The 27,402-nt window shown below is 42.5% G+C and overlaps 1 protein-coding gene across 1 annotated transcript; it reads left to right on the forward strand.

The window, feature by feature from the left end:
- The first annotated feature begins 1,647 nt into the window (after positions 1-1,647).
- CDH17 (cadherin 17) lies at positions 1,648-27,402 on the forward strand. The gene is made up of 17 exons (XM_059815562.1): positions 1,648-1,692; positions 4,443-4,541; positions 5,199-5,336; positions 6,869-7,007; positions 8,217-8,375; positions 9,038-9,237; positions 10,972-11,103; positions 11,975-12,125; positions 12,853-13,068; positions 14,353-14,429; positions 15,906-16,097; positions 17,360-17,604; positions 19,467-19,597; positions 20,773-21,009; positions 22,967-23,083; positions 23,190-23,306; positions 27,293-27,402. Exons 1-17 carry the CDS (start codon positions 1,648-1,650, stop codon positions 27,400-27,402), a joined length of 2,505 nt encoding a protein of 834 aa, XP_059671545.1.

The following is a 27,402-nucleotide window of genomic DNA, read 5'->3' on the forward strand; positions in this document are numbered from 1 at the left end:
GCACATACAGCCGTGCCTCCCCCGGAGGGGCAGATGAAACCACGCAGGCAGCCGCTGGGCACCCACTGCAGCCTTACCCTCGGGGGAAGGCATGCCTTTGGGTCCTCTGTCCCACCTGCCACCCCAAATTAATAAGGAATTAATTCTTTTAAGTTCCCACCCTGCTATTAAGCGCAGCTGAAACTGGCCAACATATGCAGAAGAGACTGGGAGGAGGGGAGCGGAGAGACTGTCGGACCGATGGAGAAACGGAACAAATTTCTGTCGACTATCTAACTGAAATATCAGCAATGGTCTGGGTTCAAAGTGTCTTCTCAGAAGGTTCAAAGTGTCTTCTCTGCCCCTCTGTCTTGCCTGTGCCAGGCCCCAGATCCTCTGGCTGCGGGCAGCTACAGGGGGTTCACCTTCAACCCTTGTTTCCTGACAAATTTTATTATTTTCCTGATCACCTCTGGTTTCCAAGGAGTGTAATTATATTATCTTCCAGTCCCACGCAGCTAGCTCCCGCCCAAGGAAAAAGCCCAGTAATTTCAAAGGGCTTAATTGCACACACAGTAAGACCCTGCTCAGAATGGGATTTGCAAGATAAAGTCCTGTGGCATGTCCTAAGATGAGCGCTGGACACAACAGCAGTGTGGGCAGCAGTTTCTATATTTACAGGTCCCACTTTTGGTCAGCTGTTGAGGAAAGAAAAGGAGGGGGGAAAAAAGGTATGATGGGAAGACCAAGCAGGAAGGCATCTTGAGGGAGCTCCACACTGTCGTCTTCTCCTTGGGACCCTCCATGGGACAGAGCTGTGGTGGCTGAAGGATACCTGTAGGTGTGAGCCAAGGAACATGGAGCACCACTGAAGATGGCAGCACTGTACGCCAGCTTCACCTCTCTCCAGAGCCAGCCTTGTCCTTTTTGTTGCTTCACCTCTCTCCAGAGCCAGCCTTGTCCTTTTTGTTAAAATCTAGAAGTAGTGAGAAAACAAGATTTCATTTTTGAGGAACCCATCTTGTTTCCAGGAGGATGTAACACAAGTCACTGCAGCGTGTGCTCAGCAGTTTCTTTAAATTTGAGGCAGGCAGTGCTCCTTGGACTTGGAAATTTCGTTTCCAGTAGCCACGTTGTTTTAAGGGGTGCAGACACCTCTGGCTTCCCCTGCCTCTGCAAGCTGCACTGAACAGCTGTTTCTGTAACCAGAAGACAGAGGCCTCAGGATGGTCCTTGCAAGACCTTCATCTTCTTGTGGTTATAGTGTTTCCTGTGAACATGTTGTTGCCTTCAATAAAGTCAAAATGAAAATGGGGCTTGCGTGATGTAGAATCATTGCAACAGTGAGGTTGCATGGCTTGGTTTTGTGCCAGTTTCAATCTCTGACAGCTGTTTAGAGGCTCTCGCAGCATGTGGCACCTCCTGCACCACTGGGGACAGACCTGATGGGCACGACCTTCCCAGCCAGCCCGACGACACCAGCGGTCTCGCCTCCCACGGGCAGAGCTGCACCCGGGGCTTCAGACCTCACTCCTCGGTTGCTCTCTCCCTACAGCTTCCGGAAAGCTTAGCTGTAGCCTTTATTCGCAAATAGGTTGGGCCAACTCTATGAGGTTAAAGTGACTATCACCTCTTCTTTGCAGGAGCTGAAGCAAAGCATATTCCAGTATGTTTAAGCTGTGTGGACTTCAATTTCTGCTCATCATTCTCTCGGTGAGTTACAGCTTTTCCTTTTTTTATCTGGGAGCAAATGGCAAAGGTTGCCTGTCAGCCTCTGAGCTCTAACCCGCAGGGTGTCCCAGGCTGCAGGACAGGCTGGCAGCGTCTGCCGGCAGAGCGGCTGTAACTCTGGGCGTGGGACTGCAGCCCCGACACGTGTGTGACCCCATGGCCAAAAGTTAAGAAGATGTGTCAATCATTAGGAAAAAAACCTCAAAAAACCCTAAAAGAAATCAATTTACCTATTTTGCCTCTCGTAGTTCCTCCTTAGACATTACTTTTTCCAGTAAGTGGATTTCACACCAGAAAAGGTTTAAAAATACTGCAACGAATCACCAAACAGTGAAGACATCTGTATCATGTGCTCATGTGTATTATAATCCATACATGTGCTGACATATTAAATGTATTCTAAGACATATAATGGCACTTCGTTTAAACCATGCATATAAATTATTTATCCTCATTATTCCATCTATGTGAATCACTTTTCAGAGGATTTTCTGGAACTGACATGTATTAATTATGCTATTTAGTTCAATGGATTTACTGATGTCTGTAAAAGCTAAAATGGTGGCTTCTACTTTACAATTGAAATTAACAGAAAAGATAAAAAATGAGTCAAATTCAAGTCTACAAAAAAAATTTCCTTAGAATATGGAGACCCTGGAGGTAGGGTTGATGGGCAGTAGCGAGTACCTTCTTTTTCCTTCCCATTTCAAGAGTTGCTGCCCGTGGCAGTGCTGACCCCCTGAAGCCACTCTGCAGCCATTAAAGCCACCTTCAAAAGGGATGCTAGCCAGATACAGGCCAAGGAGAAAGCCCTCTTTCCCCTTCAGGCTCCTGAGTAGTGATTCATGCTGTGGACATATGTTTGGAAATATTTATGATCCACATAAAGTAATTTTAACCGAGAGGAAGAGATATCTTTTACTTGCTTCACAGCCTGCACTTTGAACCTTTTGGATTTTATAGCGTCAGCCTTTGTTCCTCCATGGTGAAGAACATGACCAAGCAAAACCCCTCCACAAAATAGTCCTGGGAAAAAACTCCAGGAGCCAGGTTGTGCCCACCAGTGTGACACGGAAACAGCTGTAGCAGGTCAGATCCAGGGTCCTGCTATCTTGTCCCTGGCAGAGCCCAGCAGTCAGCATTTAGCAAAAATAGTAAAGGGTAGCTGTAAAGTACACTTTCCTGGTATGCATACCTATTACATGACTTTTTTGGATATTTTTCTACTGTCACTAGTATTCACTAGTATTCCTTCCCCTCCTTCCCCAGTTCTCACAATATTCTAATTTTTCTGTTTGCAAAGAGTCACAAACCCTTGTAGGCGAGGAGAGCAGCATCTCTGGCTATTATTAAGCAGAATCTGGCATTATTCAAACACCACTTGTGACACACACACAGAGAGCAGCGCTTTAGGGTAAATTGCGCTGAACTTAGCTATGTTTTTGTCATAGCCAGAATTAAGTTTTCCCTTGGTAATATGTAAGCTGTGCTTTTCTTTGAGAGGCCAAATAGCTGTCCCAGCAGCAATAGGACCAAATCCAGGGGAAAAGTCATGCAGCAGAGAACATGCACTCCCGGAGCCCAGCTCCGTGCGGTGATGGACAGGATGCAATGGCACTCTGAATCTATAAGTCATTTTTACACCAGAAGAAAGGGAGTTTTACCTGTGCAGCCAAATGATGGTGCCCTAATTCTGGCAGGCAGCCCCTCAGCATTGGCAAGACCTTGGTGACAGAGAGAGAAGAGCAGACATTGAGGGGAGTTTGGTCTTGCCTTTGGAGAAACAGGTAGATTATCTGAACCGTAGGCTGAATTTTCTTGTGTACAGGGGCTGCTCTAGGAGGCTGATTTTGCTTTGCTTTTTTGTTTGAAAGTAAGAAAGAACAGCCCTGAAATGTTCGGGCAGGAGTGTGTCTGGAGGTTTTTGGGCAGTAGGGAGGGGATGGTTATAAAACTCATATAAAACTCATTAAAAATTTGCCAGAAAAAACACCATGCGAAGACAGTGCTAGCCATTAGGAAGAAAACAGAGGCTGAGACAGATTTGCATGGCGTTTTTGCCATGAGGTAGAAGCCAAATATCAGCTGGACGCATTTGCTCTGGCTGTGGTTTGCACTCACATGCAACTGATGTGAAGGCACAGGGCCCGAGTGGCTTGCCCAGATCACCAGGGTGCTGAGGGTGGTGGGGTAGGGGACCTGCGGGGTCCACCTTTTTGCCTTACAAAAAACATTTGGATTTACTGAGGAAACTACAAGAGGTGCAGCCCCCATTCCTCCCCATCCCCAGGTGTGGCGTTGGGTCTCCCCACACCCTTGTGACCACAAGACCGTGTGGCTCCTGGATGGGATGCAGCTGATCCTGCTGGGGACACAGGGGTGATCCAGAAATGTTTTTATGAATTTCCTCTTGCTCTCAGTCTACCCTCAGCTCTTCGGTGCTTCTGTTCGCTCTTGAAAGTAGATGAAATCTCATTTAATTATGTAGTGGTTAGAAAAGGGCAAAGACCAAATATTTGCTTTCAAATTCATTAATAAATAACACTGATTTTAAAAATGGATGTGCATTAAAGAACCCGGAGATGTTCAGTGCAAACCAGCAAGAGTCTCCTCCATTATACTACAGCAAAGTAACTTGCAAGAGGCTCGGTGATGGAGAGCTGCTGTTCGTGCGTGGTGACAGCAGACATCCCTCAGCTGCTTTCCTCCAACCCTTTCTCTCTCTCTCACAGGCTATGTGCCAGAATCTGGGGGACCTGCATGTAACTGGGCCTCTGAAGGATATGAATTTCTCTATTCCAGAAGGAGGGGGAATGCGCTTCATTTACCAGGTAATCAAGTGTCTCTTGGTATCCATTCTGGTCAAAAACCATGTAGTTTGCACACACTGACCTCACGGGCCGTGTTGTCATCTGTGCTGGTGGGAAGAACAGTCCCCCGAGAGGATCTGAAATTAACTTTGACTTCCTCTATCTGGGAATTCAAGAGTCTACATGCAAAAGGCAGGAGACAACCCCTTCTCTCAAACACATTTTGAGAGGATATCCTAGGACGGGGATTAATAAAATCAGCATTCCTAGAGAATGGGTTTCCATGTAACTTGTGCCATTGTTTTCCTTCAGCTCTGAGGTTTTCCTCCCAAAACCATAACCGCAGAAGGACAGATCCAGCTCTCAAGCAAATGGAGGATGTGCGTCATTTTTTTCCATTCCTGTGCTCAGACAAAGCCCTGTCCTAAGCAGACGTTTGCTTTGGAAAGAAACCACAGTTAGGATTTCCTGCAGCATTCAGTAAATAATGTGAAAACTCCTCTGCTGAGGATCAGAAAAGAGCAGATTTATTTGAGCAGACTCTTGGAATATCATTCCCCCAGCCAAGCACACTGTTTGCAATAGATTTTAAAAGACACAAAAGCATGAAATTATTTTGATTATGGTGAAAATGCTAAAAAAAAGATTATTTTCCCTCTGATTTCTTCTCCATTCTAGTTCACATCTGAGCCACCTGCTGTGAGTTTCAGACTGACTGGTGAAAAAGATGGAATAATTGACATCGTGCCAAAGACAGGCATCCTGTATCTCAATGGGTCTCTGGACTGGGAGACCAAAGCAGTGCACAGGTTGCAGGTAAATACTCAATGAAAAATAGGAAGGGAGGGTTAGTCATATTCACCCTTTTTTGGTAAACCTGAAATTAATGGAAAACTGTTGAAATTTCAAATTCTTTCTTTTATCTATGTTTACAGACAGCTTTTCATTTTTAATATTGAGTTTTGCTGAAAGACAAATGGTTTTATAGTTCTGAAAAACTTTGCACAGGAAAATGCTCCTTAGCACAGGAAGATTATGTTGAGAAAACAAAAATGACCCTGATGCCAACACCAATCCTTTATTTTTCCTAATATGAGGACACTTGACTGGAAATGAAATCTGTATCCATGAATGATATTCGCTTGTTATCCCTGAAGACTGATAATTCCATGGCTGGAATGGGAAAATAAACTATTGTAATCTATTTAGAAAGATGATAATCTATTTAGTCACAAATGGTGTCAGTAAATGACATTTAGACACAGAGGCACAGATCTAACCTCTATTAGATAACAGCAGAAAGCTGTTTGGCAGATGTCGGAGGCTATTAGAGGAAATAGCATTGTGTGCTTGTCCTGCTATTGTACTCTTTTCATAAGGATCTCATAGTAAACACTGTTGGGAGTGGGGCAGCAGGTAGGCAACCTTTTGGTCTCGGTTTAGCCTTGTGCTCTTATTCTGTGTCAAAAATGGTATTGTCTTTTTCTGAGGCACTAGCAACTGAGAAGGAGATGATTGTGAGAGGATCAATATCTGAACAGACGAAGTACCTGATGATGTTTTAGTTAGCCTTAACCATCTTGCTAAAGTCTAGCACTTAAGGTTTAATGGTTTCATGTTCTCAGCTCGAAAGCACCCTTGGATTGGCATTAGAGAGGACAATTTTCTAGCCCCAGAAGTTATTAACCCTAAACATGGGAATCCTTTACAGACAAGAAGTAGTGATAACGGAACTGAAAAATGATAGTTGGTTAGGCATAAATAATCATGATTTGATCTATTATGCGCAAACAAAATAAAGTCTGACAGACATAATGTACACTTGGTGCTTTAAAGTTAAAGAAGGCTGAAAAATAAGAAGTCAAATTGTTTGGAACGAAAATGTAATCAGAACTAACGATTATGTTCTCTTTACAAATCCTTAGACCAGCCTATTTTTCTGGTTGATATTTACAATAGCACACTTGAGTCCGCTATATCATGTTGGGTTTTCTCCTTGTTCTTTAGAAAGTATCTATTTCTATTTAAAGAAAAACATGAGGTCTAAGCTGTGCAAGAATACAAGTAGTCTGCTGAGACTGGAAGTGAGAAATTGCCCTCTGAAGAGTGTCATCAGAAGCAGGAGTAGGTTATTTTGTTTTGTTGGCATTATACACTGTGACGAATTATTGTCAGTGAGCTGCCGTGGTAAATTTGTTCTTGTAGACAGAGCCACCCAGTGATGGCTCTCACTAGATTTGCGTCACAGTAAGAATGACTTGGCATTTGACATCCTGATGTTCATTTATGTCTTTTAATTTATCTACATGAAAATATTTCTTTGCTGTTCCTTCTTTTTCCAAATCAAGGTGGAAAGTCTGGACGAAAAAGGGAACATAGTGAAAGGTCCATACACTGTTATGATACATGTGGAGGATATCAATGACAACCCACCAGAATTTGACCAGATAAAGTACACTGGAGTAGTGAGGCAGAACTCCCGTCCAGGTAATTGTCATAATAATTAAATATTATAGTTAATAGGAAGCTGGCTAAATTAGTTAAACAGGAAGATAAAGTGAGCGCTATAGTTTGACAAGCTGAAAAAAGATCAGTTTTCCTTCACACAGGATTGTACAAAATAAGGATACAAGCATGTATAATATAATGAAAGGGCAAAGAGATGACCACTATGTGTTGTGTAAAGGGATGAGTGTAATCAGAAATATTTCATAGTACTTGTTTCTTTGCAAGTATCAGTTAACAGACAAATATAGCTGCCCTCATTGTTGCACTGAAAAAAACCCCTATGCTAGATGGAGTTTAAATTTTAAAGGTTGCCAAAGACTATACAGAAAGAGAATGCTAAGCATATGTAAGTCTTTGCACATCAGTGAAATAAAATGCCAGTGTAGATATAGGGTATGTGTTTAATGTGACTGATGCTTCTCAGAACATGGGCTGAACCTTAGTATTTACGACAGAGTCTTAGATTATGGATTGTAGTGACCCAGTCCAGAAATCAGGAAAGTATCAAAGAGCAGTTTGAGACCCACATCTTGGAAATGAAACAAAGGACTCAGCCAGCTGTTATCACTGTGACTATGGACTCAAGTAGAAATTTTCACTAAAGCGTGCGCATATAAAACTCTATGGGGTCAGAAGACCATTCTGCAATATTTTACTGTATTCTTCAACTGCATCCAAGTCAAAAAGATTTTGAATGTTGCATTGGTGATCAAAAGGCAAAAATTCACTTATGTTACCATGGGTTTCCATATTTTTTTTCACTGTATGATTGTTCCTTTAATTATAACTGTCACAGCTGTAGGGCATTTTTCTCAAGCTGCTTCGGGTTGAACTGATTTGTATAAGGACTGCAAAGTGGCCTTAAAGAGATACCAGCGAGCTACATTCCGGGTGCAGGCACTCTTGGGCGGTAGATAACTCTCTGAGTTAACTCTGTCACCTTCTTCACCAACTGGTCTTCACACCTATTGTGATACTACTAAGCAGAGCTGGTGGAGGGGGGACCTGTGGGATGGTACACAGGCACCGTAACCTCCACACACAAGCATGGCTTACCATGAGAGATGCATTATGAAACAATGGCAGCTTTCCATAAGCTGCCTTCCTGGCTTGAGAGCTCTGCTCGAATGGATTATGTGTTGAGGTTTCAGTCTCCTCTTATCACTGTTTCTTCTTTAATCTGAACAGGCAAGCCCTTCATGTACGTCCACGCCACTGACCGCGATGATCCTACAACTCCCCATGCACAGCTGACGTACAGCATTCTCCATCATTTTCCCAATCCTTATACAGAAATGCTTTTCCAGATTGATAATGTAACTGGAGCAATCTCACCAAGTAAGACGGGTATGTAAAAAGATTCTTGTTTGTCAAAAAGCAAGCATGAGTTCTTGGGTGTACCTAGGAACAAAACAGCAACACAGCTCTGATGTTAAATTCTGAATAAATGTAGTCAGTGGGACATACTCCACTGAGGCCCTGGTTTTGGGGAACTTTCTTTGTGTCCCACCAAATTCAAGGGAAGTTAGCAGAAATTGAGATTGGGATCTAAAAGTACATTGAGAAGAGAGGTAGATACTTTGGCCCTCAGAACTATGCTGAGTCATATCTTGGAATTAATTCTCTTCCTTGAAATCTAGAAAATCAAAATCAGTAACATGAAAAATGCAGAGAAAACTCAGCCAGCCACATGTTCCCAACTAAACTCCAACCCCGTCTCTTCTGCTGGGCTGAACAAGTGCCTAACTGGAGTGAGGGCTGTTCAGTGATGCATCTGCACAACATGAAACCACAGCACAGAGGTCTTATATGATTACATCCACATGATGCTGTGCTGCATCATTCAGAGAAGCCAGAGGAAATGGTTTGCTGAGATTTGGCACAGAGGCCTATCTAAGGAGTGAGACTGGAGCAGATGAAGAAGCATGGTGCATGTAGGAGGCAATGGGCAGATGAACCCTCTCCACAGCCTCTGCTTCATTTCACTTGGGTCCTTGCTCTGTCTCCAGGCTCTTTTCACTTAGATCCTCAAAAGCAGGACACCTTCACACTTGTCGTCACCGTGAAGGACATGGCAGGGATGACAACAAATGCTTTCACCAGCAGCGCCGATGTGATCATCACTGTGAAGGAGAGCCTGTGGAAAGCTCCTTCCACCATCCACATCCAAGAAAACTCAACCCAGGTCCACCCTGTCAACATCAGCCAGGTAGGGCCCTTGGCCGCGCTCCCTGCACCTCTCCTTGGTGCCACAGAGTCGTTTTCTCCCAGCTAACTGTGATGGTGTCCCCACTGCATTCAACACCAGGCTCTTCAGAAGGACTTTGGCACCTCCCAGTTATTTTGTATATAGCATCCTTTGGAAATGATCTTTAGTGCAGTTCTTATTAACTTATTGTTAGTATGAAAGTTAATGGTTTGAAGGTGACTGAGATACAGTCAATACAAACATTAGAGTGACTGGACTTTGCCCTTCAGTTTGGAGAGGCTGTTAGCACTGCCTGTGTGTGAGAATATCCCACGGACAGAGGAAACACTTGGAGAATGTTGTTACAGTGTAATGACTGGAAGGAAAAGGGTGCTTTATAAGGCTATTTGGCACAATGTGAAAGACAAAGCTCTTGAGACACCGCAAGGGAGCTCCCAGACAGACACGTGGCAGTTGTGTGCCTCTGCGGAGGTGGGTGCCTTCCCTCTTGATGGGTTTCTTTGAGCACTTCCAGCCTCGCTGTAACACCGTGGGCCCTCCAGGCTTTGGGCAAACCAAGAGCTAACCTGTTGAAGGTTATTTTGAGGTTAGTTTCTTCCATCTGCAGAAGAGCCTGTCAGGGGACCAGCTTCACTGCAACCCTGCTGTGGGCAGTGCCCTGCACTCAGGGACATCTGCTGTGACGAATTTGGTGTGACACAGCACACCTGCTATATCAAAAGTACCTAGGAAGGACTGAAATGCCCTCCTTCAGCATCCTGCGTTCCCACAGTATTCTTCTTTTCACAGTGCAAATGCAAAATATTTTGCTGATAACTGCAGACCAATAGCAATGTATACATCAGTAAATATTAACTAACAGCCCAGCAGCCTTTCAGAAATGTTTGACTTTGAAAAATGCCTTGGCACTGATACCCCCAATGTCGTCATCCTTTGGACATGGCAGGATTCCTTGGATCCTGTTTGCAAGAGTAACTGACTTGGTGCTATTCCCACTGGCCTCAGTGACAGCCTGAGGAAGTCCAGAGTGAAAACAGGTGGAAGAAAAACTAACATGCAATAGTGCTCCTATTCTGGGGTCACTTGTATATAAATTTCACGGGGCATGTTGATTCTGCCTAGCGGAAAATGAAATGCAGTTGCTGCTATGTAGTATAAAACATAAACAGTAATACTGACTCCTTCATTAATTTGGCAATCTGTTTACTGCATTTCATTTTAAATCTGAAGCACCCCACTAAAGAGCCTTCATCACAGACTTTGAGGCATGTAAAGAGCACGCACACGCATATGTGCATATAGGTACTGGGTATTTGTTTTGTTGTTCCACATCTCTGAATTAGATAAACCAAAACTACAGGCAGGAATAAACAGGGTAAGGAGATGGAATAAATTAGTGTCAAGACCTTCAAATACATATAATGCTTTCTTCTCATATATCACCGCTGAGCTTCACAACCCAAAACCCTTCCATAAAAACATAAGTGTCGTAGCCTAGCTGGACAGCTGGAGAAACTGAGGTAAAATGGCTTCACCACAACAATTCAGACAGCAGCGGTGAATTATCAGTCTGGCTGTCTGCAGCTCATCCCAAGAGACTGCCAAACTGTTAATTTTCTGGTTTATGAAGTTAACAGGAATGCAAACTTTTTTGTTTGTGGTCCAGAAATGATCCCTGTTAAATCTTAGTCTACACTTCTGCCTTCCTATCCTGACTTATTTTTGTGTTTTTAGGTGCACTCAAATGAGCCAGGTGTGATTTATGACCTTTTTGAAAAAGAAAAGCTGCCCAGGCTCCCATTTTCCATTGATCAGAATGGGGTTATTTATGTGACTGAACCATTGGACAGGGAAGAAAAGGATACTGTAAGTAAACACATAAAGCCTCACTGATGGGAAAGACCATAGCAGGAAGTTGATTGCTGGTGTGGGAGTAAATACAAGAAAGCTCACTAGAAAGAACAGAGGGGAAAAAAATAAACAAAAGCTTTATTTCTTGTCATTTCTGTTTGGGAATGACTTGGCAGATATGAAAGCACATTCAGTTACTACACTGTAAACTGCCTTCAGTTTGGTACCCTACAACACTTCTCCATGGGTCTCCATGGCAGTAGCAATCACTGCCCACAGCGTATCTGTAATGTACAACACAGACCAATCATGGCAGAATTGTAGGTGCATGAGCAAGAGATATGCAGCGGCATTTGTGGAGGGCAGGAGATTTGGATGTTTCAGATGTACTCCAGATCCCAGGGGTCTTAGGGATCTCTCCACTGCAGAAGCAGAGTTTAACTTGCAGTTGCAACTGTAAAGTTACCCTGAAGTTCCCTATCTGGGGGTATTTTAGACAGAAAACCCTCTGTCCCCTTTTCTTCTTGGAAGAAATTTGGGCACAGAACAGGCCAGGGATCAGATATGCTGGAGGAATCCTATCTCTGTATGTGACAGATGAATTTGCAAAGTGACAAAAATGAGATATTCCTGCTTTTCTTGAATTTTTGTGAGAGCAATTTCACAGTGCAGTGAAGTATTCAGGACTTTTAAATGCTTTTGAGAACTCAGACCTCAGGCACTAAGGTGTGATGGAAGAGTTCTGAATTAAACAGAGTGAAAATACTGAACAAACATATGAGAGGATATTTCATTTGCATAGAATGCTCCCATAGCTATACATTTAAATGCAAAATATTGTCACAGTGGACATTCAACACATCTAATCTCAATATTCTTATTGCAGTATACTTTCTTTGTGGTCACAAAAGATAATGAGGGAGAACTGGTGGACAAGCCTCTGCAGATTCATGTCATTGTAGAAGACATTAATGACAATCCCCCTGTGTGCCAGCAAGCACTCACTGTAATTGAAGTTCAAGAAAATGAAGGTGGAGGTAAGAAAACAGCTTCTACTCATTTATAGACATCGTTCTGGCCCTGTTATTGTTTCTGGCTGGGTGCAAATAAAGCTAGAAATTCTGATCTCAAAGAGTAAAATGTATCTCTCCTAGAGAAATGTTTTCCTGTGCAAATAACTCTGTTGTTTTTGCTTCAATAATTCATGTGGAAAGGAATTCAATATCCTGAGAAAGACAGATCCAAGACCCCTACTTAAAAAACGCTGTTCCATTTAAAATATAAAATTGTGTTTTCCCACCACCACAGTTTTAGACAACTGCTTAGAATGTAAAAACACCCCTATTATTACTAATACAATAAATACTGCTCTAAAAGTGGCGTGAGCCCATTTTCCCTCATCCAGATGCTCCTCCAGTGTAATGCCTTTGACTTCAGTGGACCGTTACCAAAACCTGTCCCTAAGTCTTCACTTCAGTTATTTGGTTTCAAGGCTGAAGTGTCTTTTGTCACAGTCACTTCTTCTGATGAAAAGACGTAGCCCATCCATTTTGGACTGCCCCAAGCCCAAAAAAGCTGGTTGGGATGCTGAAGGAAAAACTCTCAGAAGTCAAATGATTGTGTCCATTGCAGTGTTTTCCACGCAGTTGTATTTTTATTGCCCCTCTACTCTTTGTATTGGTATGACTGATGTCAGTGTGTCCCTCTGTGGAGGAATAGGACCACTGTATTATCTCACTGACTCTGGTCTCTCCTCTGCCACAGGAAGTAATATTGGCACCCTGTTTGCTACAGACATGGATGAGGAGGACACCCTTAACTCTCGTCTGCGGTTCAAAATCAAAAGTCAGGTTCCTGCTGTTCCTGCAAGTAATATGTTCTTTATTCAGCAAGACACTGGGATTTTGCAGTTAACTAGCCGTTCATTAAACAAGCGCATTGCATCCAACTATTCCTTGAAGGTGCTGGTGACAGATGCAGGTATGCAGCGGCTGCTGTTATATATTGGAGTAATTTTGTTCACACTGGCATCCCCCATGCTCAGTGTCCAAGGGATGAGAGGAGACCTGGAGGATTCACTGGACAGGCAGCAGTGCTGAGAGCTGGCTTGCTCTGGTGTGGTACTGCCTTGTTCTTGAGATGTAGGGAGGTTAATCATGATTCATAATGCAAGTATGGAAGGAAAGCAGCTCTAGAGTAGAGCATGGATAAATTGAGAAGCTTGTTAACAAGTACTCCAGTACTAGATTTCCTTCCACAGGGGAAAAAAATGAAGACATCATGATTGTGGTTTTCCCTCAAAATCTTTCAAAGGGACTCACTGAAAAAAATAAAGAAATTAAAAACAGCTGCTCAGAGAGTCCAGATATTGTATTTTAAAAGATTAAGAGCTGAAATTAATCTTCAAAAAGAATCTTGTCCATTATGTAAGTTCCCAGGAGTCCTTTGTGGTTCACTGAATGCAAAGGAAATCAAACTCCATACTAAAGCTTAAAGCTTTGTGCTGGAGTCCTTATAGTCAGGCAAAACTTGTGGACGGAGGAACTGTCATGTAGAGAAAGCAGTGTGACATGTCTGTAAATGAAATAATAGCATCACTTCGGCAGATGATACGAAAACCTTGCAGAGGGAGAAGCTGGTGATTTGGTTTGGATGCTTATTTGAATTCCATCCAAACAGGTTTTTTTAGAATACTCCTTAACTTTCACCTCACGAAGCACGTCTGTAGAACACTAAAATCGGATACATATGACTAGCACACGACCAGACAGAGTATGCTTTTAAAATCACAAACCCCCGTTGCTATGGGTGCCCCTGCTCAGGTAGCACTTAGATTTACATAGATCTGAAGTTTAACTCTGGCTGTAATGAAAATGAGGGTACTGCTTGGTGGCCCACCAAGAGGACAAGGTAGCATAAAAACCTGGGGCTTACTTTTTGACATGTGAAAGTGATATTGAGAAAGCTAACACAATTCATAACGATCATCATCCTAGTAAAGGGATATGGTTAAAAAAAGTGAGGGAAATGAAATGAAACAGGATGGAACAATGCTGAAGAAATTGGGAAGATGAATAGTAAGGTAAAGAATGAGGTTGTCACTGACTAAGAGATATTGGAGACCAAGTGCTTCTTACAACAGCAGGTCTTTGCTTGGGTTGGGCAATTTGGCAGCACTCACTTTTGCTCACGGGGAACCCTCCTGGAGGAGAGTTATTTTCGGCAGAAGGTTGCCGTGACGTTGTTTGTTCTCTTTCCATGCAGTATTCCAAACAATCTGTGACGTTCAAATACATGTCATCGACATCAACGATCGGATTCCCATCTTTGAAAAATCAGATGTGAGTATTTTTAACACCATTTTTTATGTCCCAATAACTTTTGACAAATGTTTGAGCATACATTCAATGTCTACAGAATGTCAATGGGAAACCAACCAGTTACAGAACAAGTAACAGAGCAATCTGTTAGTGAAAATAAAGACAAGGTATTGCCGCAAAGAGGTATAAGCCTGCATATAAGGTCTACCTAGACAGTAGACAGTGGGACTCTCTAGTTAATAGTTAATTCTGAAATGTAAGGTAATTTGCTTAGTGGAAAACTATGTGTACAGAAAGAAATGATTCTGCTAAAGCTGTTTATTCCAGAAATGTAAGTTCTGGAAAGAAAGGAGGAAGAAAAGGCTTTAAAATTAATTAAAATAGCTAAATGGAAAAAAGCTAACATCTCCCAAGTTCCCTTCTAAACAGAGTGTTAATGTATCCCAAAAAGCCAGAAGGTGAATGGAAATCAAAGGCTGTACTTTCTTTAACCAGAAACAGTGGTCCAGTGATCCATGCCCAAACGCATACCTGCTGGCCCTTTGTTCGGGAATGGGTTTCAGGGTCTTGCCTCTTCCTCTGGTGGAGGTGTTTGCATCTGGCTGAAACACCTTCCATGGCTTCTGCCTGCTGGCCCAAGCCTCCCTGCAGACACTGCAGTGGCTGTGGTGTCTACATTTAGGTGTCTAAGCTCCCACCATACTTATAGGCAATGTAGGCGGTGGGCTCAGGACTGCTGTCTTAACTCATCAGGTGTAGATGTCCTCTTGGGGAAGCTGTGTTGGTTTTTCGGCTTTGCTGACTGCATTGCCCAGCTCTCTGTTGATGATAACAGGAGCTTAGACACATGCAGACTTTATGCCTACCTAGCAGGCTGTTGACTTTCTCACCTCAAGGTCTCAGTCCAGGATCTGGCCTCAAGATGAGACTGCTAGGTCAGGGCACACATCAAACAAAGTGGAGCTGGGCTGCTAATGTGGCAACAGCCTGTGGTACATGGAGGAATTAAATATTTAACAGTAGTGGCTAGGATGCTCACTGGGTACAGAGGAGACCGAGGTGCTGTTCCTACTGCTGTGAGCATTGCATGTGTGTGGAGTAGTTTCAACAAAGGAGGTAAAGAGAGTCTGGGACTGCTGCTATACTAGTAGCTCACCCACTGACAGAGGTTCCATCACCTTTGATAAATGTATGCCTAAAAAGGGGGATATAGCAACTTTGCAGAGGGTCTAGTGCCCATCTTGCATCTCTGGGTTCCCCTGGGCAGCGAGGTAGCTCACCTCTACTGCTGCAAGGCACTTCACTAATGCTTTTGTACATCTCTCTAACCTGGTTACATCTCTGCTGTGAAATGCACCCACCGCTTCCCTCCCTCACATGGCTGCTGTGGGTTGAAATGCGTCTGTGCTCGTGGGTTGTGAGCTTGTTGCAGCGCTCAAGTCTTTATCTGCAGATGGTGCTTGGTGTGTCATGTTTCAACAATCTCTCTCTCCTCAGTATCACAATGTGACTGTTGCAGAAAGTGTCCCAGTAGGAACAGTGATATTAGAAATTCAAGCTACAGATGGAGATGAGCCTGCCACAGGGAGCTCCTACATCATTTACCAAGTGAAGGAAGGAGATCCAAACAACATGTTCATCATAGAGACAGATCCTGAAACAAACCGAGGGTTCGTCAAGATTAACAAGGTGAATGGATGGGTTTATTCTTCTCCTTTATATATATATATCTCTATCTATATATATATATTTACATATATGTATTTGGCATAAACAGTAACTGCCCTGGTGATAATTTGCAGAGGGAGGGGCTGGCTGGTGGTGGGGTGAGGACACCATAAGCATGGTGCAGATTGCAGGAGGCCCCACTCTTGGGCTCAGGCGCTGTGCCTGTGTAGTGCTCAGGCACACGTATCCTCCTGCCTTTGTTGTCTCCTACCCACCCACCACCACTGGCAGCTCCCTCCGCTGGCGCTGCTGCTGGCCCCTTCTCCAGCAGAGCAGGCTCTGGCCAATGAAGTAGGTGTTTATGCACCATAAAGAATAAAAATGGCATTATTTGAGTGATTTTGCAGCAGCGTTCTGGAAAAGAGAAAGCCAGCTAAATGCTTCCCATGGGCTGTGGTTGTGGTGGTGGGCTGTCACCGGGCAGATCTTCCTCCTTGCTGGTGCTCTGGGCTGTTGGTGGCTTTTGCAATGGGAGGTGCAAGTGAGACCAGCATGTCTCAATGTCAGGATGGAGAGGCAGTTTGTCCTGCTGAGGCAAACATTAACTGAGACAAAGCCAAGGCCAGCATGTGCTGCAATGGGTGATACATCCCATATGTTGAATGTTGGAGGCAGGAATATAAGGAACACTTTTTGCTGCATCCATGAATTTCAATAGCAAAGGTGCTCTCCCTTTGAAATTAGCCTTCTCGAAGGTGCTTGAACTACAGGTCCAGAAAACCTATCACTCATTTTCCAAGGGGTGACATGTTGTTTGCATCCAGTTCACATGCTGCCAGCCAGGCCAAGGGCAGGGAAATTCAGTTTTTGGTGGACCATCTTCAGGCTCAATCTCAGTGTCATTTTTTCCCAAGGAGGCAATTGTGAGAAACTCTGTGGTGTAACAACCCTCGCATGAATTTTGTTACCCGGAGGTCACCCGAGGCCTTCTTGTACAGAGCTATAAATACTATTGCTGTAAACAGGATATAGTTATTAAACTTAGGCAGGTGGTAACATTATTAGGCAATGCAGTTGCTGAGGAGGCCTCCAAACGGGCATATGGTTTCATTTAAATGGACTGCTCCCAGTGTCATTTTGCTCCTGACAGCTATCCCTTATTTCGTCTGTATCTAAGATGCAATCTCCTCCTTGAGAAGAGGGGGACTTTGTGGTTTCCCATGGGAGCTCCCCGCGGCAGTGGGGCCATTACTTAAAGCACCTTGTTCTTTTAATTTATCCAGGCTCTAGATTTTGAAGAGGCTCCAGTGCACAACCTGGTGATCAATGCCACAAACCCTGAACCATTGGTGCCAGGCGTGCAGTACAACTCAAGCTCCCTTACCTTGTTTAAAGTTTTCGTAACAAATGTGGATGAGCCACCCATTTTCCACAAGACAGTTTACAAAGGAGAAGTGTTTGAAGACATTCCTGTCAATACCCTGGTCATGATGGTGGAAGCCTATGATCCTGAGGGGGATACTGTACGGTAAAAAAGAGTGACTGTGATTTATTTATTGAATTTAGGATTTAGAAAATTGTTCTAAAAGAGGTACAAGGAAAACATGCCCAATATTTGGCATGCAGGAAAAGACTTTTTTACAAAAGTCTCATCTCCTAGTAGAAGGTGGAGGTGTGGTGGGGTGGCGGCCGGTGACCCACCTGCAGCAGGCTGCTGGGTAGTGCTTTTCTAACCAGCTTTCTCTCTGTACTGTGACAAGCATCAGCCAGTGGGGCCTTTGAACCAGGAAACTAAATGGGAAGAAGGCCAATATATGTCTCCAGGAAAAAGGCAGAGCTGGTCTGAGAATAACAGAGTTTCCATATCCATAATGCCTTTAACAAATGAATGAAGCATATACTGTGTACCTCTGGGAACCAGTAGGAAAGTACCTGCTTTTCATGTCACATAGGAAACTGCACAGGGCTTTTTCTCCACCAAAACACACAACCTGTAGTGAAGCTCAAGTCTATAACTGACAATTAATTCATTTTGTTTTCCTACTGCCAAAGATGATATGCCTACTTCCACTGAGGATGCAAAGCTCTGTGCAAGACAACTCCTATTCTTGTGAGTGGGACACAAAACCTCAGACTGGCTGATTTGGTGGCCCAACACCATGTTGTATGGTCAAGTCTCCTTGAGTCTCTGCCAGCTCACGAATCTATTCACAGTGCTGTGTTGCATGGTGTAAATGTACCTTACACAGTAGAGTCCGACAGAAGAATTATTTGTGGCTCTTGCTGCACGATTCCCAGCTGGGATGCTGAACAGTTCAACCCAAAACAAACAATCCTTGAAATATAACTAAAATTCAGCAAAACACCAATTAGTTAATGGAATTGTAGAATATGCAACTTAGGCCTCCCATGGATTTTTATTCCCAGAGGTTTCTCATCTGGCTTTCTACTTTCCCCTAACTTTTGGGAACTTAGCACGTTTGGCCTTCTGTCAAACTGGTTTGAAAGCGAGCCACATAGTCCAGAAGCTCTGGGGGATGATGACAGAGACAGATGACAGGAATTCGTATTTACGTAAATCACATTTCTGCTAAAAAATAGGTTAAAGGACATAAAATAAAAACTATAAAAAGTAAAAGATGTACAAGCATGTCAGCATGCTGTTTTTAACGCAAGGGGTACTGAAAGAACAAAAGCGTTGAATGAGAAGGTTAGGTCACATCTACTCAAGCAAATGTCTGTGCTTTAACTGGGTCATATGTTCACGGTTAAATTTGTATCAGTAAATACCCAGAGACCTTGGGGTTTTTTTAAACAATAATATAAAGGCAAATATGTGGTGATGTTTAAAGCACTCCCTGTTCCAAGGCTGCCCCAATGGTAATTACAGGCTGCTCCAGACTGGCAGTAGATGACCACTGTAGTCTACCTTGGGGTCCTGGCCTCTTGCTGGTACAAAAAACGAGTGCCTGTCTGCACTGCTTCCTCTGTCCCCCAGCCTTTGGCTTGCACCCCCATCAAAACCAAGGCATGGGAGATGTGATGGGGAGAGAGGGACATGGGGTTGGGACAGAGTGCACTTCTGGACCAAAAGCTCAGGAACACCCCAGGTTTCCCAGTTAGGAGGAAGGTGGATTTGCAGCGCACAGGCTGGAGGAGAGGTGGAGTTCCCACGGTTCTGCTCTCACACGTCATTCTCAATGATTTTGGCCTCCTTTCCTCTGTCTGTCTCTCCTCGTTGGCTGTAGTACTGGGACTCTTCCAAGAACCCTCTCTTTGAGTACAATTGTAATCAAGCTGCTTGCCTAAAATCAGTAAATAAGTATTTGCTTTGTCAGCAATTTTTCCTGATTTGGAATAGTATATGTGACTTCTTATTTCTTTCCAAAGATACTCCTTAGAAGGTGACATAAGGAAATGGCTGAGGATTGATTCAATCACTGGACAGATATACACTGCCTCCACTTTGGATCGAGAACAGCAAGAAATGTACATGGTTGATGTTGTTGCATCAGAGCTAAGTAAGCGATGAAACAACTACATACACACAGAGGAATCCCCTGCCCTTACTGCTTTAGGAGGAATTATACTTCCCATGACTAAACCATGACAAGTACAGGAACATGTGATGTATCCTTAGAAGTACATATTTCTTAAGAATTTAACTTTCTTAAAAGAAATCTTGATGTTGTAGATAATGAGGATTAAAATAGCTTTCATTAAGTTAACTATCATGCCATTATATTTGCTTGAGCCACATGGCATATAGAGAAGGTTAGAATTTCCTCAGTGTTTTCAGCATCAACATTTTCTACCACTTTTTGCCTCTATAGCATTAAAGATTTTAGTCTTTCTTGTAGATATGTTCAGGCTTCCTGAAAACATACCTGGAGAGTAACTTGCAACCTTGTACAGAGTTTCATTTTATTATGAATAAAACTAATACACTATTTAGTCTGAAATACATTAGGGCTCCTAGTTCCAGCCATTAGAATCTTTCAGATAGTCCATCTGAGGAGATTTCAATACATGATTTACATTGAATAGGGGTTAAAAACTCTGGACTGAATGAGGTATAAATCTAGATTTCCCTTATCAAACACAGATAAACAAAAATGCTGGCCACTGTTTTGGGGGATATGGGTAAAGATGCAATTTCTGTATGTCAGGAAAAAGGAGTGCTTCCTTGAGCACTAGGATGGAGTGGGGCTGTTCCTGCAGGAACAGGCTGGAGAAATGACAGGTCTCTGAAAGCTCTTCTTGGGCCCCTTGTCTTGTCCCCAAGGCAGAATATTGACTTGTATTTCCTATATATAGAAGAGAGATGGGAAACTTAAGGAGTTTCATGCTTAAAAGAGTGCTCTAAAGAGCACTGGTCACCTTTGATGTGACCGCTTACCAGATATGATGGATGTGACCGCTTACTAAATACGATGGTCTATCCGCCCCCTTTCACTTGCTAGAGTTCTGTAGTCAGCAAAAGCTGGGGGTAAATAAACCATACTTTTCAAAAAGTGGTGGCAGCTACCATGAGTCACTCAGGACCTCCTGAGACCTTACCTCTGCAACCTGCAGACAGAATACCACCTCTCACTGCCTGCCTGATGGTGTACCTATACAATAGCTGCAAACGCAACCACCCAGCATGTAAGTCCAAGATGTGCGTGTTATCTTTGCATTCTGTTAAACTCTACAGATAATGCAGCTCAGAAATCCAAAACAACCTTGATACTACACTTACGTGATGTGAATGACAACCCTCCACGGTTAGCTTTGGATTATCCTCCTTTCTTCTGCCACCCGCTCAGTGGAGGAGAGAGAGCTTTCATCCAAGCTACTGATGCTGATGAACAGTGGTATTATTCAACATTTACTTTTTCTCTTGCGGATGATGTGAATACAAGAAATAATTGGGAAATCTCAAAAGTCAATGGTAAGTTAAAAAAGGTATTCTTATAATGATATGGGATGCTCTAAGTACTCTGGGAAATAGAAAGAAATATTGAATTCTTTTTCATTCCTTGTATTGCATATCCAGTATTCCATGTAGAAAAAAATTAGGTTGTTGAGAAATTACATGCATTTTGGCATGTATTTATTTGAACACCTAAGTCATTAATAATTTTTTTAAGTGATTGCATCTAGTATGTCACAAGCTAAAATTTCACTAGTGCTTACGAAGAAGAAACATGTAAGAATAAAACGTACTGTGTGCTTAAATGAATACAAATCACTTCTGCTAAAGAAATAGAGTAGTTCACAAACAGTCTATTTCTGACGTTTCATGTGCAAAGGAAAGTCATGCCTCACAAACCAACTGGAGTTCTTTGAAGGGGATCAGTAAGCACATGGATAAGTGCTTGGCTGATAGAACCTGTCTGAATTCCTAAAAGACATTTGATGAATGTCCCATTAGAGAAAGTCGGGTTGCCACCATGTGAAAGGGACAAGTTTTGAAAGGACAAATAATAATTCAAAATTCAGGAGTTGGAGTAAATGGTCAGCTCTTGCACTGAAGGGAGTTCATGTGTGGTTTTCCAAAGGGGTTTTTGCTAGGACCTGTGTAGGTCAATAAATATGGGTGTGCAATGTGGAGGCAAAGTTTACTCATTATACAAAGTTATGTGAGTACATGAAGAATTGCAAAACATCCTTGCAAGACTGAGTTGGTTGAACAATAAAAAGGCAGATTCAAATGAACCCCAGACTCCCAAATTCACATTTGAAATCATGGGTGCTGAGCTGGCCATTATGAGTCAGGAGTGAGACCTGTAAGCAGTTCCATGAAAATGTGAGATCAAATTATCAGTAGTGTTCAGAAAAGCAGATCAAATATTGGGAATTACTAGGAAGGCACCAAAGAAGAAATCAGAGAACAACATTATGCCCCTGTATAAACCCATGATTTGTTCAAATCTTGAACTCCCGTCTCTCCATCTCCAAAATGATGCAATAGAAATGGAACCAGGTTCAGATACGGCGACAAGGATAATCAGAGTTATGGAGTAGCCTGATATAAGGAAGTGTATGGAAACAGCAAAGTAAGTGACTACTTTTTAGCTTGGAAGAGAGTAGGGAAAAAAATACAATAGAGGTCTATAAAATCATGAATGCTGTGGTCAGGGTGGCCAGAGCTTCATTGTTTTCCCTCTCTTCCAGTACACAAACCTGGGAACCTCAAATGAAGCTTATGGGAGTTATTTCCAGTGCAGATAGAAGGAAGAGCTAGTTGACTGTGGAACTTGTTGCCACAGGGTGTTGTGTATGTAGAAAGTTTCTACAAGTTCAAAGCAAGAAATTACATCTCGCTCAAGAAGTCCCTGAGCTGAAAATGGTTGAAGGCTGGGAGAGCATTAGGAGAAAATAAAATACGTGCTTGCTTTTTTATTGTGATATGTCCACTTATTCTAGAGACAACATAATGATATCAATAGACCTTTGGTCTGATCCCAATGGCTGTTATAGTTTTACTTTTCCAAGTTTTAAAGAGTCTTAGATATGACAGTGTAAGTGCACCAGAAGGATCGTCTGTCCTACTAAGTTATCTTGGGAATAATTTAAGTTGGTTATGGCTTCTATGGGTATGGGGGGATATTCTTGGTTTAGATGTGATGCTCTCAGTGTAGCACTACCCAAAATCAGATTTGGCCTACTGTAGAAATTAAGAAGGAAATTCTCTGACCATGTTATGCTGAAAGCCAGACTAGGCATTCAGACAGTCCCTTTTGACTTAATGTCTGCAAACCAACGAGACCTGGGAAGACATGGGGGAAAACAGGAAATACCATCATGTGCAAAGCAGCTTTAAAAAAGAGCATTTGCAGCTGGTATGAATGTTGAGCTAAATTTCTTTCTTGTGCTGATGTGAATGTCCCATTTCCTACTTACAGCTACTCATGCTTACCTCTCTCCAAAACATGCTAACTTTGAAGAGAAGGTGTATAATGTTCCAGTAATAATTAATGACAATGGAAAACCACCTTTGGAAGGAAAAGTGAATCTTGAAGGTATACTATGCACCGAACTATTAATTTCAAGACAACAGTTACATTTATGAATATTCAAACTGGCCTACTAAACTTCGCATTAACCTCATGGCATTTCTTTTTGCAGTAAACATCTGCAAGTGTTCAAGCGAAAAGTCGTGTTTTATTGAAGTACAGCGTGAGCACTCCTGGCCAAGCACTGGCCAGGCAATTGGGATTCTTATTGGAGTCCTGCTCATCATTGGTAGGTCACTTTTTCTTAGTTGATATGAAGTCAGGTCTCTGAGATATGATGGTGCTGCTGCATTTCTGACACTGATTCACTTGTTGGGTGAAGAGATGTCATGAATGTTGCAGAATGAGCAAAAGAGGGAAGATCTCATGGCTGTGTATCATGATTGCTGCAAACTTATAAGTTTTTGGTCATAAGAATAACTTGCTGTGGCACGTGCTTCTGCGTGCACATACAATGGCAAAGCAAGCAGCTATGGCAGAAAAAAGATGTTGCACTTGCAGCATATCGTCACTTCATTGCTACCTACTGCCTTTTCCCTGCCAGGGAAGGGACTGGAGCTTCATCTTTGGCTTCTAGATTACAGTGAAAATAGTGAAGCATCCAGGGATGTCATGCTTACAATGTCTGTACCCATACCTTACAATTATGATTTTATTCACCTATTTCAACTTTGTAGGTTTCCATTTTTCATATGGAGAATTGCTTTTAGCTGTGAGAAACCGGCATTTACATGAACGAGGCCCAGTTATATTGTTAAGTGGTAGTGAACAGTATTATGTTACAGGCATGAGCTGATGCAATTTCAACAAGTAGCTTAAAACTTTTTCTAAAACAAGACAAAATCTTTTTTTGTATTAGAAGAGAATATAATAGAATAGAACAGAACAGAATAGAATATTTCAGTTGGAAGGGACCTACAATGATTATCTAGTCCAACTGCCTGACCAATTCAGAGCTGACTAAAAGTTAAAGCATGTTATTAAGAGCATTGTCCAAATGCCTCTTAAACACTGACAGGCTTGGGGCATCGACCACCTCTCTAGGAAACCTGTTCCAGTGTTTGACCACCCTCTTGGTAAATAAATGCTTCCTAATGTCCCGTCTAAATCTCCTCTGGAGCACCTCTTTTGACTGGCTAGTTATGTTGTGTTTGATGTACCCCAGGATGCGGTTTGCCCTCTTGGCTGCCAGGGCACATTGCTGACTCATATTGAACCTGCTGTTGACCAGCACCCCCAGATCCCTTTCTGCAGGGCTGCTTTCCAGACACTCCTCTCTCAATTTATACTTGTGCCCAGCATGACTCCATCCTAGGTGCAGGATCTGGCATTTCAACTTGTTAAATTTCATCCCATTAATCATTGCCCAATACTCCAATCTATCTAGATTGCTCTGCAAGGCCTCTTGCCCCTCTAGAGAGTCAACAGCACCTCCTGGTTTGGTACCATCAGCAAGCTTGCTACTGGTGCATTCAACTCCTGCATCCAGATCGTTGATAAATATATTGAACAGAACTGGTCCTAGAATTGAACCCTGAAGAACACTGCTGGTGACCGGTCATCAGCCAGATGTAGCCCCATTCTCTACAACCCTTTGAGCTCTGCCGTTCAGCCAGTTCTTCACCCAATACACAGTGAACCCACTCATCCCACAGTTGGACAACTTGTCCAGAAGGATGCTGTGAGGGACATTATCAAAAGCCTTACTAAAATCCAGAAAAACTACATCCACGGTCTTCCCTTCATCCACTTGGCGGGTGACTTATCATAGAAGAATATCAAAGTAGTTGAACAGGACCTTCCCTTTGTGAACCCATGGTGACTGTGCCTGATGATTGCATTATTCTTTAAATGCCTTTCAGTAGTATCCAGTATGACCTTCTCCATAATTTTTCCAGGAGCTGAGGTTAGACTAACAGATCTGTAGTTCCCTGGGTCTTCCCTCATGCCCTTTTTGTAGATTGGAATAACATTGGCTAGCTTCCAGTAAGCAGGGACCTCCCCAGACTGCCAAGACCTTTGGTAGATGATCAAGAGATGTCCTGCCATAACATCCTCTAGCTCCTTCAGTATTCTTTTTATCAGTGTAAGTGCAAAAGTAGTGAGGAGAACAGTTGATGGGATACAGTCCCCTAGGAGCGAAGAGCAAGAAGAATTCAGCGCTCAGTCCTGTGTGATTTTTGAATGTGATGATCACAAAAGCCAAACTGGGAAACTATAACTCATCTGTAGAGAGGGGAGGGAGTGTGAAAGACCCATGGAGAAAATGGAAGAAAAGGAATTAAATACGTGAACAGACCTCATATTCAAAAGAGTCTGATTAAATTATAGGATAAAACAGAAAAAACCCAGAACTTATGTAAGTTACCATTCCTTCAATTCTAAAAGAGAACAAGCCCCCAAGAACAAGTTCAGTACCTAAAAAGACAAAACCAAGGCTCTGTGTTTATTTTCTTTTGTAATACTCAAACCCCAAAAGCAAGCGAAAGTGCCAATGCATGTGATGCATATGTGTTTGTCTTTTGAAGATAAAAACAAAAAAAAAAATCAAAGCACTTAAAATGGAAGAAGCCATACTCAGACCATGCGATTGACAGAAAAACCCGTCAAACAGTATCTTTATCATCTCTGTCCAGCTTCTCGCATCACTTATTTCTGCGCAATGCCTTAGTCTGATCCCTGACTTAGTATAGTGCCACATTTCAGTGAAAAATATGTTGGATAACTGACTACAGATGTTTTGATTGCAAGAGAGCTTGTCAGCTTCAGAGAGCACAGTAAAAGTTGCTACTGCTTTAAGTAAGTCTTCTAAAAAACACAGTGTATATAAGGATTTTTAAAAGAATTCCCGAAATGAATATGCAGGTTTTTTCAATAGGAAGTTTTTTTCACTGTAAAGGTAAAATCAGATGATAGCCTCTCAGGTGGATTTAATAGTGATCAGAGATGGGCAAGGAAAAAACAATGAGAAGTATCTAAAGATTTTGTGAAACCTGAGGAGATTGCAAACGTTGAGTTTGGCCTTGAAGCTCAGAAGATATGACTATAAAAACAGTCGTCTCCTGGGGGCCTGTCTGACACCAGAATGAGTTCCTGCATGAGCTAAGGACCCTCTTAGATCTCAGCACCTTTTGTTCCAAGAGCAAGGATCTTCTGTAGTCTTACTTTCTTTAAAAGAAACACAGAGCATAGACACTGGAAAACAAAATACAACAACAGATACACCCCAGACACTCAGCCAATCCATTCTGATGGAAGAAACTCTTTCATTAAGACAAACTGTCTCTCTTCTGGAAGGTGTTTCTCCCACTGAGAAGAGGGTGGGAGAATAAATATTATGTGGCAGATACTAGACATGTTCCTTGATTAACTACTCAGATACCACAAATATGAATGTAAAATAAGAACAATGGCAGAACAGATATTCAGAGCAATGAATGGGGCAAGGGGAGTAGATGAGCACTCCTATATACTTTAGTAAAAGAACAAAGAGATGTTGAAAGTGATAGATAATCTAACACTGATAAAGAGGAAATGAATTTACATACAGTGTAACAAGCTCATCATGATTTTAAAAGATTGAACATATATATACACACATATAATATGCATATTTGATGTGTATATATACATAGATATATGTATGTATGCATATGAAGACATCTAGACACCTTAGACGGGATATGACAAATGATAATAAAGGATATAAGCACTTCTAATCCAGGCCAGAAGAAAATCTCAGTCATTCCCGACTATAGGTGCACAAATCTCTGGGGTCCATCAGCTATTCCTAGCAGATACCAAGGAGTTCCTGAAGAACAATTTTGCTGTCAGTAGTCTCAGCTTTGCTGTGACAGAATTGCCATTCCATTGGGAAAAAAACCCAGGGACTACAATTCAAGGCAAACATGACAAATCACTGCTCAAAGGGAGAGGGGCTAAAAAAGACACTGCCATCTGGTCAGATCCTAGAGGAGAAGTTCTCCTTTGGAGGAAGTCTCCTGAGCCCTCAGGCATCTGATCCTGCCCACCACTGTTTCGGTCCCTGAACACACTGTTGGTCCAGCGTTGTATGGTCATTCCCCAAAGCCGTTTGCTTCTGTTCAAGAGGTAAAGCAGTATGGATATTACAGTGTGGGTGTCAGATCCTTTGCTGAAATACCTTTTCAGAAAGTTTTCTCTTCCCTTTACTGATGAGTGTTCTCTGTTTTTCAGGTTTGATTATAGGGGGTGTGTTTTTTCACATGAACTACAAACAGAAAAATGAAAAGAAGAGTCATCAGAAAGATGTAAAGGATAAGTCTGAACTCAGTAGACTGGCTTAA

This window comes from Gavia stellata, chromosome 3 (assembly GCF_030936135.1).
Source record: "Gavia stellata isolate bGavSte3 chromosome 3, bGavSte3.hap2, whole genome shotgun sequence".
In the NCBI taxonomy this organism is placed as follows: Eukaryota; Metazoa; Chordata; class Aves; order Gaviiformes; family Gaviidae; genus Gavia; species Gavia stellata.

What these genes read in the sequence shown, in the direction of transcription:
- CDH17 (XM_059815562.1), top strand. Translation starts at nt 1,648, where the DNA reads ATGTTTAAGCTGTGTGGACTTCAATTTCTGCTCATCATTCTCTCG. An exon ending in ACCCTGTCAACATCAGCCAG is followed by an intron (nt 9,238 to 10,971) that starts GTAGGGCCCTTG and finishes TTGTGTTTTTAG; the next exon opens with GTGCACTCAAATGAGCCAGG. An exon ending in TGGAGTCCTGCTCATCATTG is followed by an intron (nt 23,307 to 27,292) that starts GTAGGTCACTTT and finishes TCTGTTTTTCAG; the next exon opens with GTTTGATTATAGGGGGTGTG.